This window comes from Pipra filicauda, unplaced genomic scaffold (assembly GCF_003945595.2).
Source record: "Pipra filicauda isolate LSUMZ 115617 unplaced genomic scaffold, ASM394559v2 scaffold4_size7858003_pilon, whole genome shotgun sequence".
Classification (NCBI taxonomy): Eukaryota; Metazoa; Chordata; class Aves; order Passeriformes; family Pipridae; genus Pipra; species Pipra filicauda.
The window spans coordinates 3,262,241-3,283,892 of record NW_024104643.1 but is presented as its reverse complement, the minus strand read 5'-3'; the positions used below and the strand labels follow the sequence as shown (position 1 = coordinate 3,283,892).

General features: G+C 37.8%; 1 protein-coding gene across 9 annotated transcripts in view; it reads right to left on the bottom strand.

Moving 5' to 3' along the window:
- The window catches only part of KCNC2 (potassium voltage-gated channel subfamily C member 2), a 102,673-nt gene that overhangs the window by 4,697 nt on the left and 76,324 nt on the right, over window positions 1-21,652 (bottom strand). For 5 of the 9 annotated variants that reach the window (XM_027747759.2, XM_027747761.2, XM_027747766.2 and 2 more), the window contains exons 3-4: window positions 4,719-5,649; window positions 2,221-2,388 (exon numbers count right to left, since the gene is read on the bottom strand). In XM_027747759.2, the coding sequence (XP_027603560.1) occupies window positions 2,221-2,388; window positions 4,719-5,649 (1,099 nt within the window). Of the gene's footprint in view, window positions 1-2,220; window positions 2,389-4,093; window positions 4,393-4,718; window positions 5,650-21,652 lie in introns of those variants that run through there. The other 4 variants (XM_027747771.2, XM_027747769.2, XM_039386687.1 and 1 more) reach the window with 3 other exon arrangements.

Genomic DNA, 21,652 nt, shown 5'->3' with positions numbered 1-21,652 from the left:
AGCTTATTAAAAAGTAAAAAAAAAAAATCAGGTAGATTTTTTACATAGAAACTAGGAAAGTAATTTTTAAGATTATTTTCCTGCTACTTTTCTAATGATAAAGGGAAAGAACTGATAGAGGAATATGATAAAGATTATAAAGAAAATAGGTACTCCTAAAAATGAAAACCGGATACACAAGATGAACAGAGACAGAAACATGATCCAAAATCACTATGTTTCAGGTATTTTAGTGGATCGGCTCTGAATCAGCATAATTTTAGAGATGGAGATAAGATGTCAATGAAAAAAAGCTCAGAATAAATTATCATTGAACATAATCAAGAACCAACCAAGGAACAAACCACACAAGAAGGATGTACAGAAAGAAAGAAAGAAGGAAAGAAAGAGAGAAAAAAGAAAGAAGGGGGGGGAAAGAAGTAGTAGACTTGATGTGTGAATTAAATTCAAGTATTCAAACCCATTACTTGAAGATGTTTTCTGATTACACACAAACTTCCCTACTCTGTATAAAATATAGTTCAAAGCCGGTGGCTAAAACATTTCAACCTTGACTAAGACTATCATCAGAGCCAGACAAAGAGCACATTTCTCATCAAAAAACTGTCCATTCTGAACTCAAGCCCCAGTGTTCTAGTAAAAACTATGACATAATTTTCTTTTAGATCTGGATTCACAAATTAAATGTTCCGGTAAAAGATATGTTTTATTGTTATATAAATATGTCTCTAGGAGCTGATGGGTAACTTTTTTTATTATTTCTGATCTCTTCTAGTTATGGTTACTGCCATAACTTGCTGAGTGAAGTCCAGAACCTGATCTTGCAAGATGCCATGGCAATGTGACTTATCCAGGTGTTCTTGACCTCCTTAAAGACTGGACTCTTACCATTAGAGATACTTTAAACAATCCTAGTTGTTGAGAAGACAGTGTGAAATATATGCTCAGTGGAAAGCGTAGTAAGTCTGTGCAAAAACATGTTTGCAACCAAGTTCCATTTAATCTAAACATTATATATAGAAGTCTGTAAAATGCAGGAGCATAGAGACAGTCATAGTTTTCATGAATACCATCCACACGCAACTCTGGTTGCATATCTGCCTTCACAGGTTTAACCTAGTGAGCTCATGCTTTGGAAGTGCAAAAATAGCATTTGCAGAACAACCCAAGAGAATTCCTTCAGGGTATATGGCTAGCTGGGACACCTATGTTCTCTATACATCAAATAAGTTTTTAAAAAAAAAAAAAAGCCAGAAAAATCTGAGCCAAAAATGCTTGTCCACTGCCCCATGGCTACTTCACGTGAACTCTGAGGTGAATAACTACACATCAGCACTCAGGAACATGGAATCTGTTAGAATTATACAATTTCAGAAGAATGTAATTTGCCAAGAAATGAAAGGAATTCTTATCTAAGGAAATGGCAAGACTACTACTGGCATTGCTGATTTTAGGGCTATGTCCTGATGTTAGTTTTGCAGCCAGCTGTGGCCTGATGGGCTAACAACATAGTCATGGGAGAGGTACAAATAAGAAACAGGAGTTTTGCAAACTCTGCCTGGGACCCATCCTACTGAACAGGGAGCAATCAGACTTAAAGAGGCTGAATAAGTAGATAGGTATTTTTAGCACCTTGCAAGGTCAAGCATTGTTTACTGTAGTTGAATTCTGGTTGGGATAGGAAGTCACCTTTTAGTATCAGTGGTGTATCGCAAAGAATTTTTTGGCATTGTAAGCTCAAACTTTTATTCGAAAGAAATCTAAATAGCATCTCATAATATGCTTTTTTGTCTTCAGAACAAAAATGTTGCTTACTTCTGACATTTTAAAGTGTATGCAGCTGCAAATTTTACTAAGTTATTAAGAGCAGACCAAAGTTATTACATGACTAATTTGTCTTTTAGAATGACAAATGATATTGAGAGATGAGTGGTTGAATGAGCAAGGTCTAAATTGCAGGCTTTTCCATTAGAGATAACAGACAAATAAAGACACAAGTGAAATGAGGGTCCAACATCAAGCACATTTTTTGAAGACTAAAGGGGATAAGTGTTTCTAAAAGGAAAGTAGGAAAAGAATGACTAGGAGTAAAGAAAAAAAGATACATTGTGAGTACAGTCTTTCCTCTAAGAGCATTGTGCACATCATTTTACTCTAAGATTGTTTTTCACAAGTACATTGCTGAGTAACCTTTTATGATCTAATGAAAGAAGTTCATACCTTTCCTGATCCCTCCATCAGTAGCACACGTGTAATCACCTGTTGTCAGTAGGAAACATGTTCCCCCTCTTCTGTTTTTGTCTCTTGTACTAGAACGTCTGATGGGAGGGAGCCTTTCACCAGGTGAGAGTGGCTGCTCACTTCCTGCACTGTCTTCACCTGATAACACTGGTTAAAGCACCATGCCCATTTACAGACAATAATGAATGAGGAAATGAGACATCACAAAGAGCTTATGCTGAATGCCAGATATTCCCATCACTCAAAAAATAGTTATAAAGTAAATCATTAGAAGAAAACAATTCTGCAATTAATCATTAATCAGTACAAAATGGCAAAAGATTTTTGTTTTATTCAAGAACAGTGATCTTTCAACTTTCCTGTTCTTCTTCTAAAACTCATATAAGGTTATATTAAACTAACATGAAATAAGAAATAGTCAAATCAAGGCTCAGTTAGTTGCCCACTATGGACTGTAACTTCAGAGTACAGTCAGTCTTGGATATTTCAAACATGTATTTACTATTTTGGCTATCCTTTTTGCTAAACAAGAGGTCATGTTAGTAATTTTTGCTTAGAATATGATGTTTGGTATGTTTTAAAGATAACTCCTCACCCAGGAGGGCTAAATTTTCAACATTTGGCACTATGGGCTGTTTAATAACACATTTAGCTTTCATTTCTTTATATAAAACACTTGCACTGCTTGTCATTATAAGTACCCAACACTAAATGCTGTCTTTGGTTTCTACTTTATTTTGTCAAACAGCAAACTTTGTACCTTTCCTGATTTGTCACTCCCAAAGAACTTTCTTTTAAAATTATCTACTATTTCAAATTCAGTAAAAACATAACTTGAGCTTTACCTTTGCATTTAAATCTGAGCACTTTTTTTTCCTGAACTGTGAATGCAAAGGGTGAAATTCAGCCTTGAAGTTTTGCACAGAATTCCTAGTGACTCTAATAGCATTCTCTACCAGAAATAAAGCTACAGTGCATGATGTGAGTGGTGGCACTACTGAAGAGAAAGTTAAGACTTTAAAATGTCTCCTTTTTGCATATTTGCTTTCTCTCTAATTTCAAGGACTATTGTAAATCAAGGATCCTTTGTAAATAAAGCTGCAGACACAAAGAAGTGTCTCTTTGTTGTGATCACAATGAGCCTTCTCCATTCAGAATACCTTTAGTAGGACCTGATGGCATGAAAAAGCTGTTATCATTAACACTTTAAAGATTTTATCTCAAAGTGGGTATCAGTCAAAGTACTGTAAAACTAACTATATTTCACTCTCAGTGTGTGTCCTTTCAAGGGTTTCTGTCCTCTTAAATATATTTTGTGTTCAAAAAGCTGTGTTAACTTTGTGAACAGTAAGTCAGAAACTGAGCTTCTTTGAACATAAATGCTATTCAGTAACAGAGCAACAGACCAAAGAAGGATATTTTTCAGAGACCAATTTTATAGACTCTTCTTTTTAAAAAATAAATTTCAATTACTGGACGACACCAGTCATGGGTGGTTTTGCTCTTATTATTCTTTAGCAGTGTTCCAACAGGAGTCCAATGACTGGTATGGTAGCTTTATAAACAGACTGTGCTTGGCTTAAGAATAAATATACTTCAGAAACAAAAAAAATATTCTTGCTGATAAAAAATACTGAGAGGTAAAATTTAATTGCACAGATATGAAATATGGAGCAGTGGCTTGGAGGGGCTGAGGCTGTCATTTGATACACATTTTCACTGAGATAAGCACAAAATACTTCTTATTTATCATTTGGAACTCTAACAAATAAGGTAATAGAAATCACAAAAATCAACAGCAATAGCGATGATGTTGCTAAGGGCTGTCATTTTCTTTTTTTTTTTTACAAACTTTACATCATCTATGCTATTATCATTTAATTAATAGTAAATATCATGCAATGTTAACAGATGAAGGAGGTTCTTTTAGCCAGGGAAGCAGAATGCCAAATGGAAAGAAAACTAGAAAGAGAATTTCTTCCTATTTCCTTTGAGTGCTGGGCTTTGGATGTAAAGCACCTGCTCCTTTTAAATGACTGCTTCTTTGTAGGATCTTGCTTAACAGGCCACGATGTGGCACAGGCAAAGCTGACACAAGAGACAGACACTGAGGCAAAACACCATGGAGTCCAACAGGGTGGGACACGGTGGCTGCTCAAATAGTCACAGTCATGCAGAAAAACAAGAAACATCCATATGACGCAACAAACAACAGGCAAAAGAAAAGGTTGATATCATCAGCAGGAAAGCATTCTCAACAGAGCAAGCAAAACTGTATAGACCAGCTACATAGAGGTTTGGGAACATCACTATACCTACTTTGTCCTCTATGAGACTGACACACGCAAACGTTGGAGGGGAGAAGGGTGGGAGCTATGTCTTCTCCGGGCAGAAAGGCTGGCTGCTTTCTGACTCCTACCAAACATACTGGTCTATAAAGTGTTTTCAGAGGACATGCATTTCCACTGGGGTCCTACCTGATGATCTGTTGTGCTCCATCAGCTGGTTGTCCTTGCCCAGGCAGATGTCACCCTGTGTGCTATTGCAGGCCATGTTCAAGTCTGTCTTGCAGAAGGTGGGTGAGCTGGCTTGAGGAGCAGGAGGGATGTGCTTCTTCCGCTTCCTCGGCAGTTTCTGCTTTGCCATGGCCAGGGAGTAGTACATCCCAAAATTGTTAACTATCACAGGCACAGGCATGGCTATGGTGAGCACCCCTGCCAACGCACACAGGGCTCCCACCAGCATGCCTGACCAAGTCCGTGGATACATATCCCCATATCCCAAGGTGGTCATGGTGACGACAGCCCACCAGAAGCCAATAGGGATATTTTTGAACTGCGTGTGTTCACTTGCTGATGGGTCATTAGGCTGGGCTCCTACCCGCTCTGCGTAGTAGATCATAGTGGCAAATATCAAAACACCGAGTGCCAGGAATATTATCAGCAGCAGAAATTCATTGGTGCTGGCTCGCAGCGTATGGCCCAGCACCCTGAGGCCCACGAAGTGTCGAGTGAGCTTGAAGATCCGCAGGATCCTGACAAACCTTACCACCCTGAGGAAACCAAGCACGTCCTTAGCAGCTTTGGAGGAGAGCCCGCTCAGGCCCACTTCTAGATAAAAGGGCAGGATTGCCACAAAGTCAATGATATTCAAGAGGTTTTTGATGAATTCAAGTTTGTTGGGGGAAAAAACAACACGTACTAAAAATTCAAATGTAAACCATACCACGCAGACTCCTTCCACATACGTCAGGGCAGGATCTGTCTCAATCTCATACTGTAGCACAGTTTCTGTCCCATTGACGACCTGCTCAGTTTTATTTATAATAGTATTGAAAGCCTCATGTGTTTCCAGGCAGAAGGTTGTGATTGAAACTAGGATGAAGAATAAAGAGGCAAAAGCAATGAACTGAAACAAAAAGAGATAAAAGAGACATCAGAACCACACAGCTCTTCACATTAATACTAACAATACCAGTGTTTATTATAAAACTTTTACTTATTCATCCTCAAATGACTGACAAACTCATATGCATAAAAATTTACATCTAGGCCAGAGGAGAGCAGCAGACAGTTCTCACACAAAGGCCAGGAGTCTGGAAGCAGGAAAAGTCTTGGTGATGGACACCGAGACAAGATGCAACTCATTAAGAAAGTGGCAACAAATTCTTTAACCTGTGCTAAATTGTCTGAATTCCATTCAGTTGTCAGGGTACCTTATAAACAGCCCCCATACACACCAACCACAGCAAGGATATCCACCTCTCACACAGTGGAAAATGGGGCCAACCCTAATGGTCTTGAAATTATGGTTAAAAATTCACACCCATTCTGAAGGGCAATTCAGAGGGACCAAGAAGCAGATCCAAACTCTGGGTTTCCTTTGGATTTTCAATGATACACAAATACAGAATATTTACTGATAGAAAACGCCTTCTATGTTACAGATAGAGCTGGTTGCACAGCCTGTTATGTTTGCAATGCTCCATCACTCATCCTCTTAGGAAGCGCTAAAAGCAAACCTAGCAGAACCTCACACACTGTGGTGGCAGAGGTACAACAGGGTGTTAGGATATACAATTCTGCTAACAAAGTTACAAACCCAAGACAATTTGAACAAAAAGGGAAATACAAATTCAGTTCCATAGAGGCACGTGAACTAATAAAATACAGGTAAATAACCTGGAGACAGCTATTACAGAGTATTTTTTAAGACTTAAAAAACATACACTGCTTGATCTTCGACTCAGTCATCACAGTCAAACACTGAAGAAAAGAGAACATCCAGGACAGGATCTCAAAAATTAACAATGAGGAAAACAGCTAGAGGTAGAGATAGATTTTCTTATAACCAGTAAAACACACAAATGCAAAGGTAGTTTGAAGTCAGTTGTTCCTTTGCTACAATGGTTAATTTCTTTGCAGTGACATTACATTACCACCATATTATCTACACTCTAACTGTAATGGTGTGGTACCTGAGTAGATGATGTATTTAAATCCTTCCCTGAGCCAGGGCTTATAACATGTTATCAATATGTTTGTTATTTTGAATTTTCAGCTTAACAGACATTTTATAGTCAATATTATCCTGGAAAAAAAAAGCCTTCTGAAGACCTTAAGATTTTTGAAGGCAAAGGGAGCCCAAAGACACAAAAAGATGCCTAAACAGGTTTTTAAAAATATCTAGTGCCTATATGCTACCACACCAAAATCTTGAACCTTGTTGGAAAAAATCTAGTTACAAGGCAGACAGAACAACAGCCATAAGCAGGAATGCCTCTGTTCTGTCACTTTAGTCCAAGATACAACATTGTGGCAAAACTGATTTTGTGTACTTTGTGTATCAATCACTTAATTCAATATTAGCACTCAGATTTAGTGTTATGTGCCACAGGAGCTCATTTGGGCTGGTACAATACTGAATAGTTGCATTTTTCTAACACAGAACATTGGTTAGACAACAAAATGTCGTTTTTACAAGCAGGAGAGAGAATAGCTTTTACTCCAGGAAACAAGGTTAAATTTGCAATGCAGGCCTGGCAAATTTATTACATTCAGACTCACAAGATGTATCTACCAAAAATCCCAAACATCTACCTATATCAGAGATTTGCAGCTTATTTATGGCTTCCTTTCCTCAATCAATGAAAAAAAATCACACCATGCCCTACAATTATAAAAACACTAAACCTGTTATCTTTTAAAAAAGACTGACTCAGGGACTTATCATCCAGTCTGAACTTCTAGCCACAAGCTAAGCAAACAATCCTACCCTATTCGATTTTTACTGAACAGGCTTTTCTGGCTTTGCCTTAACTACAAAATTGCTTCATGTTCATAGCTCACAGCACCTGACAACAACATACACAGAAAAAGCCTCAGTCTTGTGTGAGACAACTAGAGTCAGCAAATACGACAAGATTTATATAACCTAAGTGAATTAATCTCAGCAGATCTTTCCAAAATCTCTCCGTAAGATGGATAGAGAATTTATCAGATTCTAAGCCACTGGTGAGCTAAGAATGACCCTTGGGTGGCCCCTAGAGCATCCTCCAGAATCCTTCGACACAGTCAAGGATGAAAAAAGCAAACAAATCTGTGGAGGCTAAGAATCACTGAAGCTAAGTCAGCACTGTAGTTTGCAATTTGGGAGGTAACTTTTGACAGATAAAATAGTGGGCAATCTCTTCAACAGCAACACACTGGTGACTTCAGACAACCCTTAACATTTTTTTGCCTGAAAATAAAACTACATTCAGCCTAGCCAAAGTAAAATTTACCAACAACTATATAATTTTCCAACAACTAGATATTATAAGGATTAACTGTGCATTCAACAGTGCAGTGAATCTAACAGTATGTAAATAAGTAGCACTGGTTTCTGTATTTCAGAAAGAAGAGTCCATTCTGGTTCAGAACCTTTCTAAAGAAGATGCCAAATACCAAGAGATTAACTACAGGCAGAAGTGCCTAACAAGCTATTTATTATTGTTTTGCTTAAGATTGACACTGTGAAAGACCACAGTGCACTTGGCACTCAGCACTTGGCAAAGCAGATTGAAATTTTCAGCTGTGCACCTACTTTCAGTGTTTTACGATCCCTAAAGGAAAAAGACAATTCAGTCATGTCCCAAATCCTCTGAGTATCTTGCTCCATTATCCTAAACACAGTCATCTTCCAGAGGTTAGAACAAAGACAAGGCAATCTGGTGACAGACTTTTGATAATCCTGCAATAACCATTCATAGAAATGTAAAACAACAAGATGTACACATTTTGCCATGCATATGCATGGTATCACTGGTTTTGAGCAAAGACACCCATTCCTTTTATCTCTTGTTGCATTTGGTTTTATTGTCAACTCCTTGGATCAGAATAGAGCTTGCGTAGCACCTAGCATGATGAAACCTCAGGCACAAAAGACCTACAATGTTATTCCAATAATCTGAGGGTCAGAGAACATGCAAGAAGAAAATGCAATGATCAATGCAAGAAGGAACATTTTATCAGTCAAACAAAAAATTCTTGGGGGTTTACTTTACATTAACAAAGATTATTCCTTAGTATTACATTATATACTAGGAAATGTGTTGAAAAGACTCTAGCATGTTTTTCACAAACATCTGTAATGACAGAAATGAAACGAAGTCACGTGTTATCCTCACTTTATGCTTTCCCTCTCCTTCATCCTAATTCCAGCTCCTCTAAGGTTATGAGCCTCTAAAAATACATCCATTTTTGTTCATGTGGGCAAGCACCACCTTTCAGACATAGTAAGTACAGATCTTCACTCCCAGGTTCTCTGGTGGATGTGAGCAACAAGTTCTATTCCTCAGTTCTGCAATAGTCCCTCAGTCATACCCAACTTTTTGTTTGTTTCTTTTTTATTTTATGAAGCACAGAAATCTAAAAGGAGTTAATAATTATTTCAGAAAGGTTACAACTAGAGACAATTTTCTGCTTGAATCATTAGTACCTTTCACTGTGACTTCTGAAAACTTAGGTTTTGACTAGCTGAAAAACAAGTTCAACCTTGGTGTACAGCAAAAGAGTTTATTTACTCCATTTTTTAAATGAAAGATTGCAGCCCAAGCACATGGCTTGAAACTCTTCAGAAAAAAAGGTGAAGAAAAATTTTCAAATAAGATCCAAATAATCATGATCCTTTTTTCATTTCTTAGAAGTTGTTTGTTTGGCTTTTTTAATAGTTGCTTCTGGTTTGTTTCAATCGATGAGATAAAATAATCTTTCTTCATTTAGGTTTTCTTTTTTACCCCCTGAGGGACAACAGTTTTCTAAGCCACAGAATAGTTGTAGACACACTCCAGGGCCACTGTTTTCAAAACTGAAATTAACACAAATTGAATTAACAAAAATTTCAGTACATTTTTGCCACAAAAGGGCAGTTAAAAGTTACAAAAATGTTCACTATGTAATACACAGCATGCAGAACATTCCTCATTAAGCAGTTAAAGCTCTCAGTAGGCTGCTGATTCCCTGTGCTCACAGTTTGAAGGCAGTGCACCCTATTTTGTTCTTGTGTTTCAGACATTGGTAGAGATTCCATCTCCCAGCTTGTCTAGTTGATGGGATCCCCAGTCAAGCTCTGTTGCTAAATTCTACTAATGTTCACAGTAAGTGGATTAATCATCTACAACTTGATTTTAATGAAGTACATAAATCTAAAGTGAGTGTGAGATGCCTGCAGATAACTTGTTGGAAGCAGAAAACTTTATGGTTCCTACTTCAAATTCAGTGTTTCACAGAGAACAGAGTAGCTCAGAGTTTAAAGCAATTTCAACACTGACAACCAATTCTAGAATAGAAAATTGAGCAGTGTGTGGATTAGCAGAATTTCTAGGAGTCCAAAGTTCATGTTTTACCTTGTACGTAGCTCCCTAAATGTCTTTAAAAAACTAATGTCGCTAAAAATTGTGGCTGCAAATGACCTGACAACAGTCTTTGTAGGCCATGCCTGGATTTAGCAGTAGGAAAAGCCACCTGGTTAGTGGATACTGTGGCTCACAGCTAACCCACATGCCGAAGTTTCCTTTCCAAGCAAACCCAGATATGGGACTAGTTGCAGAACTTGCTTTTGTCAGGGCATGGAGCCAGGGCCTTACTGCAGTCATGCTAAGGCTTAATAGCTTTAGATACAGCCTAGGTAAAACAGCAGAGCTAGAAATTGATCCTCACACTCAGGTGTAGGTGTATTATAGATATTCCTAAAATCACTCATACAACTCCATATTTAAAATATGCTTCATCTGTCCATCTCACACCCTTAAAACAGGCTATTTCCACACATTATTTAGTATTCCAACGCTCATCACAATCAGTGAAGAAGTTAATGCACAGCAAAGTGTTAGTCACACTTGCTTATTGCTTCACATTTAAGTTTTGAATACAATCTCTCACAATATTTCAGTGTTTTCCCAGAAAAAGTGTGTATCCTGTCTATATACGACTTGTTCTGGGGTTGGATCTCAACACCTCCTCCTTCAACTCCCCTCACTGTGTAATGTATATTTGCTAATGCGAGCATTCAATAGCAGCTTATGAGGTTCATTTAGTTTATTTCAGTTTCATTCCAGGACACAGAAGTCTTGCCCTTGATACACCTGACAGCAGAAAAAGAAAACAACTGAATATTTAATAAGCCCTTGGAAATAAAACATTTAATATTCTCTAATGCAGGTACAGAATTGCCTTTAAAGAAAAAGATTTTAATGTTACTTTAAATAAATATCTTTGCAGGCACATTATGAGATTGATACATCCATGCTGCTAGAATTTAAAACAATTTTTAGAAATCAATACTCCTCCCTACCACACTTGTGGACTAAAAATACAAGAACAGAGCATCGCCGAAAAGAGACCATGGGGGTTTTTTTCTTAAAGCAACTAGCTTTGACAACTTGCTCACTATTATAACCAAAATCCTGCTTTCATTAAAAAAGATAAGAGTTAACTGAACAACTTAACTTTTCCTGACCAAAACAAAAGTGGAGGAGTTTCCAATCATGAGTTCCTTGCTTTCCTACCAGATCATTCATGCTAAGCAGAACTCTCGAAACAGGGTAATTTTTCTGTAGGATAACAGACTACATAAAAGGAATATAGAATTTTTTTAATACCATACTCACTTTGAAAAGAAAAAAAATTCCATACTTTAAAGATTTAAAAGTTATTTCCAATGATGTCTGTTCACATTTGTTAAAGCCTCATCTTTTCATAATTCAGAATGCGATACAAATTATTTGAAAAAATAACTGATTCAGTTTCTTCCTCTTACTAACCCTCTGACCACAAAAAGTAAGTTGATTATGCATTAAACACATCCAATCTTATTGACTGCAAGAATTTAGTCATATAAACTGTATTTTACATGTTTTCTACACATGTACTTTAAGACTCATCGATCATTAGTACTTCTTAGAATAAATCAGTTAAAAGTGGTTACACCAAAAATTATATATTCCCGTCACAAACGTTATAAGCTGATATTGATTTTTTTCTCTCTCAAGGAAAGAAAAGTCTTTGTTTCTGAATCTTCCATATATTTGTCCCATAATAATCTCCAGAGGCCTTTTTTATTCTTACAGGAATTCCAACTGCCAGTTGCTTTATGAAATCCCCCTAGTTCTGCATGGAGACTGAGTGAGATCCAGTCAAACAAGGAACAAAGCCAAAATTATGTACTGTTTCCAATTAGTCCCAACTAACTTGCAATGCTGATTTTTTTTAACTAGTTTTATAGCTCCTTAGTCATATAAAACCAAAGTCTTAAAAAATCCACAAAAATTCCAATAAATTTGCGGAATTTGAGCATTCAACGACAATATGGCTCAACTATGATGTTACTTAAGCAAAAAAAACCTCTGCATTTGTAAAGTACATGGTATGCTTCACTCAAAGTAGCAACTAACACTGTAATGAAATAACAGAATTAAATACCACTTCCAGCTTTCAAGAGAGTTGTCTCTGCATTTAGATTTGACAGATTGTCCTTGTTTCTGATTTTAAAACTATGGATGTTTTTCCCTCTGTTAAATTCCATCTGGTTATCAGGAGACTGCTAAAATCATAATGTGATTTCAGAATGAGCTCTTGTGATGAACTTAACTCTCTGTATATTTTAATGTTCTGTGTGGTAGAATTTGAATATTAATGTGTATTTTACCTAAACCCAAATATCTCACCAAACATATCATCAGTGTCTTCACGGCTCTATTTCTCAAATTTGCTATTCTTCCCTAGATATAAGCTCCTTTTGGGAAATCATCATATTACACACAAAATGGTATGATGCATTTTCAGTGCACTGTATCTGGATATATTTAGCAAGAAAACAAATACCATCAGTAGCTACTAACCAAACTACTGGCATTTAAAATATAAACTGAAGGCAAATATACTATCAGTTTACTTCATCACTCACAAATCATAATTGCTCACATTATCACTCTCCAAAGATTAAGGAATGGATACAGACATAGCATTTTAATAAATCTTCAAGGAACAAACAAAAACACGATACATGAAGTATCAGGCACTAAGACCAATTTAATGTCTCTAAAAATCTGTAACTCATCCTCCTTCTGGGGGATAAGGTGGAATGTCAGCATTAAAGTCATTTTTAATGTCTACATAGAGATTTAACAGCCCAACGTTAGCATCCTAATCTTGAAACTCTGGCCATTATAATTTCTCAACCAACATCAAGCCACAGTTAGTACAGTTCCCCCCAACATTTTTGTTTTCATCCTATGAAAGATGTCTACTCTTTTCAAATCCACACTACAGTTCTTCCTCATTTGTACTCTCTCGTGCTAACAATATTTGGCATTCAATTTAGTGGCTAGCATGCTGCTGTTACAATTCTATGCACAGTCATAACTGAAAGAAAAAAATCTGTATGTCAATACACTTTTATTGATATACTGTTTAAGAACAGCCTATAGCTAATATCCTATGTGTAGATTTATAGTGCAGTAGTATTCACAGCTGAGAGTGACTACCATCTGTATGCAGTAGTAAGAACACCAATGTTTTCTTGCTTGCTCATTTTTTTCCCATTTGTTATAGTTTTACAAAGTAGTTGTCTTTCATTACCAGCTGGAGCACAAATAAAAAGGTTACTAATGCCACTTTTCTTATTCAGAAATCGAGGTCCAAAACTAACTCACTCCAACTAAGCTGTTCAGGAAATCAGCAGTCTAAAAGCAGTTTGACCCAAATACATATCTGACTCTGATGCCTAAAGATTTTTAGCTTTTTGTAGATTTTAATATAGTTGTATAATTTTCTTTCACTTTAGACAGATACTAAAACCCTTCTCACTGTTTGTGCTACATTCCTGAATTTCTGTTTAACAGTCTTTTGAAGGAAAGACATTTTAGCAAGGACATCCTGTTTGGGATGTACACCTGGAGTGGAATAATAAGATATACTGTACTTAAAACAAGATAGAGGGCCCAGAACCCTTAGAAAGGCTCCAACTCGGCAGTTCTGAGAGTGGTACCAGGAGCGAAAATGGTTTTTGGGTTGGATGTACTCACTAGATATGGTAATTAGTTAAAGTTATAAAAAGTGTGAGAATTCTGTGTGTGTGTGTGTGCGCCTATGTACTCCGTGCACCCGAAAGCTTTCATTAAAGAACTGCTCTATACCTTATCTATATTAATATTGTTTGGAGAGTTTTTTCTTCCATTTTATGTATCAACTCAACAAATCTTAGTCACATGTACATTTTAAAGCAAATCATAAAGAAAACCAGAGTTACAAATCATGCTGCATTTTAATTTCATTTAATTGATATATATCTTCCCAAAGAATTCAAAACTGATTTACAAAGCTACCCTAATTTAGACACATTCTCCTGCTCAGCAACTGGAAAGAAGACTTGACAATGCATTTCAGTGGTGGGACCACACCTCACACAGTGGGAGTCTCAGGGACAGGGTTGATCTGCTGCCCAGGACATCCCCTTGTACTCCATCCCTGACTACCTCCCATCCAAAACGATTACTAATTTCCTAAATGTCCAGTGTTGATTCCCACTAGGCATATCAAAATCATCTGACTTTTTTGTTACAGTAGCTAAGTAAAACATGTCATACTGACTCACAACATACATCCCACGGCATGCTTTTGCCTCTTGAAGACTCAGCAGAATTGCTTGAAGAGCAATTATGCTGCCTCCAGAAGCCTCCTTTACCATCCACTTGAATTTACGAAGCTTGTTTCACTTGTGATTTTTCTGAGCTGTGATATTGCAGCAACGTTTTCGGTTTAACAGCCAGCTGTGTGCATTTTTTTTAACTAGACTCGGCATTTATATTCTAGCAATCTTTTTTTTAAAAAGGCATCAGCAAGGCTCACTTTGCCCTTGCCCTGTTGAAAAGGTCTGCATGACTATGTGGCTTGATAAACAAACCACTGTCACTCATTCATTAAACACTGCTATAAAACAAACAGGCAAAATATTTCTAGCAGCTGCAAAAATGCTGCAAAAATGCAATGGATGTTTGTCCTAGAGTCAAAGCAAAGGTGAGAAAAAGAGGAATTTGCAGCCTGTACTGAGTCTGGTATTAGACACGTAGAGGTGTCTTATTTCTAAAAGAGCATATTCCACAATGAAGTTAAAATTCTCTGAAGGGAAGAAGGAGGCAGATTTTGAAGTACCCATTTCAGACAATCCCAAATTGACATACTGAGTCGAATTAGCCTCTCTGTTTGTTTTGTTGCCCTTCTCTGGTCTATCTACTGTTCACATCATTACAGCAGAGATGACGGTCTAGGACGTGGCAACGTGAAATACTACACAGGCAGTACTTTTTTTTCTGCACTTGATTTATCATGAGGAGGTTTTGTTTGGCTCAATGGGTCAAAACTGGAAAAAATCTTCAGTATAATACTATTTATTATTAATAGACTTTCACAGCCATGCAGGAAAATGGAGAGAGACATTCTTAAGACAAATTAATGAAAATTCTATTATAATGTAGTTTGCTTAGTACATAAATCTCATGTCCATTAAAATTACAGAAACATTTTCATCCCTGTCATCTCCATCTCACTTAAGCACTCAAGCTCATTTATGTCTACTTTTTCTCTCACTGAAAACAAGTCTGATGGCCTAATTTAAAATTACACTTGGGTGAATTTAGAAGAGATTTTGAGGCTTGACATCCATTAAGATTTGTCATAGAGCCCATCTTACCTTTCACCAGAGAAGCCTTATAACCAACCCATCTAATCTCCTCTTTTTGCCATCCCAAAGCTAATCAAAACATCCTGGAATTATTTACAAGTTTTTCAGACCTGTGTCTTTCCTGTACAACACAATAGGACTTCTACTGCAAGTGCTGAAATGAAAATTACCAAGGTACTTCTTAAAAACTGAAGGGACAGAGCCATTTCCAAGATACTCACAAGTGTATGCAGAGCCCTCAAACAGCTGATTACCAGGTCTGTTTTGACTGGAAGCCCTTTCTTCCATACACTATTTAAGCAGCATTGGTTTAATTTTAATACCTACACCACAGTAATAAAATAGAGGTGGTATTAACTGGTACCTTTGTTTCATGATTGCAAATTAGTTACGGGAAAGCAAAAACATAATGAATAGAATACCTAGACTGTGGCATTGCCTAACGCTTAGTCGCTGGGTATGGTAGTCTTAATGATGAGTTTCCAACGGAGAATGTTTTATGGAGTAATCTAGATTTAATAAAAGCAAGAAAGTTCATCTTATGGCTTTTACAGAAACTGTCAGAGTTGCAATCCCATAGATAAAACTCCTCTGTCAATTGTAGCCAACGGCAGGGGTAATTTAACTAACTCATGGCAGAGTACACAGTGCCGAGACTTGGCAGTCTCAAACTCCCTGGTTCTGACCTGAAAATACTCTAGGTATTTGTTTTCTCCACGTGTCCATAGTTTGCTTCTCTCTGCATTTCCAACTTCAGTGTGTCCCTGCCCTGGTACTCTCTCCCCTGTCCTTCATTCCCTTTCTCAGCCCCAGCTCTGCTCCTCAAGTTTACTGTTGGATCCTAGACTTTCTTCCTCTCTTCTTCTGAGCAACCTGTTCTTACCTTATTTGTATATCCATGTCCTATATTCCAAACCATGCTTTATTTTCATTTGCAGCTCTCTCTGAAGAGCTGATGCACCCCCGCTCTTCCAGGGTCCTCCTCCAGCCTCAGCCTTCATTTCACATGTTACCCTGACTATTTGTCCCAGGTGGTCTGCTCAGGCAACCTGTTTATCTCTTACTCTCATCTGTATATTTCTACCTCCCTACACATTTCTGGACCTCCAAACCCTTCTTCTTTGACATAAACCACAACCCCCTTCCTGTTTTCCATCTCCAAAAGCAACTTCATCTTCCTTCTGCTCCAGTGCTGATACCACTCCATGGTCCCCTGGTCCAGCCACTCACTTAAGTATCTTTTCAGCTCCTCTCACAACCTCATCAGGATTTTTATGCCAGTGTACACTCCCTGTGCAGTTTCTGTGACTTTTATATTTGTATCTAAAGTGCACGTGCCTGCAAACTCATCTGCTTTTTCCAACCGAATTACTGGCCTGATGAAAGATATTATTTCTTCTTCCAAACCTGGCCTCATTTTGAGACTGAAGGCTTCCTCTCCTCCATCAACTAGATTCCACAAAAAATGGAAGGGAGCATAGGATAAATCTACTATCTAATAAAATGAAAACAGTTCCTCTTCAGAGAACTATTTATACCTTTCTATAGTAAAATCACTTGATAATCTATAAAAAAACCAGTATCTCAGCTTTAGCCTTTTCCTAGGCCAGATAGGACAGTGTCCTTGCAATTCCTCCATGATATCACATGACCGTCTGAAAAGTCTTCTAATATTTAAAAAAAATAAATCTTTGAGATACCTAAATGAATGAACTATACACTTTAACATTCTACTACAGCTCAAAGAGTGATGCACTGGGAGAAGAATTTTAGGTCAGAAGGGTGTTTTTATGAGAGAGGGAACAGTAAGGCTGCTGAAACCCCTGTGCTTGATATATGTGAGTATGTTTCAAGTTCACAACACAATCACATAGATCAAAGCTAAATTTAGAGACAGTGAATTATTCATTGCAACAGTAGTCAGCTAGGTTTATCTGGACTCTGAGGAACTGAGCACATCACTCCAGACAACACTCGTTCATAGACACGTGGTTTTTCAGATCTATTTTTTGGCTCCACAGTACAAAAAAACTGCATTGGTCAACCAGTTGCCCAGAATCTTGTTGAAGGTTTTTCTAAAGAGAAGTAAAGAACTATATGTAGCTTGCTTCCAGTTTTTAATACATTAAAATTCCATTTACCCTTGTCTCCAGAGATACAGAAGTGACAATTCAATTGAACTGAGAAAGTAAATGTAAGAAAGAGAAAAGCCACCAGCACAGCAGTTATTAGGATACTCAGACAACTGTGACATTCAGATTTCATTCCCTGTTCAAAGCAGACACTTGAACTGAGATGAAAGATAGTTCAAGTCCCTCCTCTAGATCCTGGGAGGAGCACATTTAAGTATATGAAGAAGATTACATAAATTTATGAGAGGGATTAGATGACACTGGCCCTGTGATAAGAGACAATTGGACTCAAAGGCTGCCCCAGCCCTCTGTTCCCATGAATGTTTCCAAATCCAATTTACACATTTATTTAATACATAGATTATGTTCCACTCCTGTTGTAAGCATTAGCACCGAAGCTGCATATAGCAACACTTCCTATTATTTAGCTTAAACATTCCCTTAGAGCTTTATCACCAGTTTGCCCTAGGGACCGACACTATTAGTTATACTCAGGGTTGGACTAATCAGTAAAAGGACAAATATCAGCAATGTTGTGCATCATCCTGTTGAAAATTTCTTTATTCAAGAGCTTGTTATTGATGAGCAGGAGCTTGCTAGCAGCAGAGGGGAACCATATGGGACTTGCTTTGTGACCTCAGGTAAACTGAGGAATGAATTCCTCTGTCAGACCTGTCAATCCACCATAGCATCTATTTCTTCAGAACCAGGTGCTGACATGGACAAGAGCATTCATCCCAATCCAGCAGGCTTAAGAAGAAGCTTCCCTAACATGCTGGGGAAAGCTACTGTCTGTTTACTGCACTTTCGTTTTTTATGACAACTCTTGTCTCTTTCCGAGGTATAACAGTTATTCAGAAAATAAATATATTTATCCTTTTCCTTGGGATTCTAAACCCTACTTATTTTTTAACTTACATTATTAGCTTACTTATGAAAAATCAATACTAGAATATAGACAGTGGAACCATTCCAGGATCTTTTTAATTACATTCTCCACACAAAGGGGTGTGGGAAGAAATATAAAATTAGTACAGAATGTCCTGGATGTCTAAAATTCACCGACAGTAGAGCAGCCAGCAATAAAAAATACTTATTATCATTTGTGTCAGAGTGAACATGCCATTGAGTTTGGCTGGGTTAGTTGTTTTACTGTGCAACTATGGTTTTGGGCTATCTGAAGGAAAATAACTGCACTGGTTATAGTCTGGGCTGGTATCTTTCCATTGATTCTAATAGCAACGAAAAACAACATCTGCAGCATGGAATGGAAACTTTGCATTAAGGGAACACAATTCTCTAGAAAGCATTTCTGTGGTGAAACCAGAGTCAGGAAATCAGGCAGTAAAGGGGATCTTTGACATAAGATCTTTCTGATGATTATGCACAGAGTGGAGGATTCTGGGAGAATGAACTGCCATTGCTGCCACTGCCAGGCAGACTATGCTCACTAGAGACAATTTGCGAATGTAATCTGCAAAAGGAGTGGCACGCAATGCTGCACTGAGGCACATTTTGCAGTTTCCATTTCCAGTTAAAGGTCTACCTGGGATATTTACTGCTTGCACATTCTTTTCAAGACTGGGTTTCATCCGCCTGCATACTTCTCTTAAATAAGGAGCGGGTTACTTGTACATGGAATTATAAGTGTTGTCGCTGCTGAAATATGCATGGCACATACCAGCAGAAAGTCAGTCACTGGTGGTGTTTATAAGGCAAAACAAAAAAATTAGCAGGATGCCTGTGTTCTTAACAGTCTCCTATATTCTAAGAAAAAACAGTTACACTCAAGCACTTCTTAGCCATTATGACTCTCTGTCCCTTAAGATGTTCAGAACTATAAAAACTGCATTAAAACATCAGCTGTGGGGTTTTTTGGGGCATGACAGATGATGTTCATTAAAATATAAACTTATCACTTGCAGTGTTCAGGATTACTTTGCCAAGCAAGAGTAGAGACACATTAATAGACTCTATGTGACAAACCAGGAAGACTGTGAGAAACAGAAGCAAACTTAAATGCATCAAAGGGTTCTTTCTAGTTTGCAGCACATGGCAGAGAGAGGTTTTCTTCCTGCTCCATTTCAGGAATAAAAGGCTGCTTCTTCCTTCAGTAAAGGAGACGCTAAAATATAAATGTTATCCCAGCCAGTCAGGTATTTCCCCTGCCCTCAACACATGAACAGCTGAGAACGAAATGATTTGTGTGCAAGATTTACCATGTTTATAATTATGTTTGCAATATATGCTATTTCCAGTTCAAATACAGATTGCTTGTAAATCACTGTGTTTGACCTGCAATTTTACATCCTGCTTCTCTGCTGCGTTTCTCAGTGCAATTATGAATTTGGCCCTTAGGGAGACACAGGGTGAGGTGAGCGTGATGACTCACATGAGGTACCAAGGTTGAGAGCAGCATCTCCACCCAACAAATGGAAGAACATTGCAACAAAGGGCATTTTTAGTATTGCAATAAAAAACATTCATCTGATTTCACAACAGCAGTAGTGACTTCCATCTGTGAACCCAGTCCTCCTCTTCTCTAGAGGAAACAATGAAAAGAGAAGTTACTTGCTAAATTAAAATCAATAATAAAGAGATTCACCTGTTATTACCACAGTATTTTTCATCCACCCAGCTCAAATACTTTGGAAAGATCCATGATATCATCTGTACTGTGTGGGCTTGGACTTTGGATCCCAAGTGCCTATAGTGCTTCCTGATTCTGAGCTCAATTCCATCCCACCATAGCAAGAGCAGGCAGCTCCCAGGCCATAACACTGCTACAGATGTCCCAGTTCCATAAAAGGACTATTTCTAGCCTCCTTATATACAACAGAGATAAAAATCATCGAAGTTCAGATAAAAATAACCTGTCTCCCACATCTCCTAAGTAGTCTGGTTGCTCCCGAGACCTTCAGACCTCTCATTTCTCTGTCACTACATTCATTTCATCTAGAAATGAAAAATTCTTAAACTGTGAATGACATCCACTTATAAGTTAGGGTGTTTGGATAAGTCATTGTGCTTTGGTTCAATTTTTTTCTCTTGGTCCTTCACCTTAATTCCTGTGAAGTTGAACTCTCGATGCCAGGACACACTTTCTCTGTTGATACCACACACACTGGATACAAAAGCAGTGCCTGGTAAGAGCCATTAGCAATTCCAGTACATTTGCACATTACTGCAAACGTTTGGAAGGACAGTACGCTGCATGGCATGGAGGGGCTTTTCATGCCACATTCTTGTGCAGAGACAAAGCTTTTCTCTCAGGCCATACAACAGATGCCCTCCAAACCTAAAACATGAATAAGACATTTCTAGTAGTATCTTCCTTTGTGCCGAATGTGGACATTGATATGTTATCCCATTTATGCATCACAGTCTTAATGCATGAATAAGGCACTTATATCTTCTAATAATTCCGGTGGCAGCGATCTTCCAAGAACACTGAAAATTGTCAAACTTCTTCCTCCGATAAGTCTCAATATATTTCTGGGTGGGAGGAAATAAAGAGGTTTTATACAACCTCTGGAAAGGTTCCAATTTGAAAAATCATAATGACTGGTCAACTCCCTTAGTTGTAGCACATCACTTGCATGCTGCTACTTTAATTTCTAGAATAATGCAATTCAAGTGGTGAAAAGTTACTGTTACCTGGACAAAAACTGTGACTTTTCACTGGGGATTCCAGTCTCTTCAGGAGGGAATTTAATTTCTGCTTTCCCTATCTCACCCCGACAAAAAAGGTTTCCCACCAAAAAAACCAGTAGCTGAGGCTCCAGATGCTTACAGGAAAGATGAAAGACCATGGTAAAGTCTCTAAGGAGTCAACATGTGCCCACACTACAGCCTTGGACTGATGTGGAATCCACCTTTCCCTGCCTTCCAAAGGGCTAAACAGACTTCAAACCCCCAATATTTCATGAAACAAAATTTTTGTTTTCCACTCAGCCATAACCATTATCTCAGTTCCTACTGAGTAATATTTTCTAACTGTAACACTCCAACATGTTCTCACTCATTCTTTTAATCTCCATCTCTTCTTTCTACATCAAGCA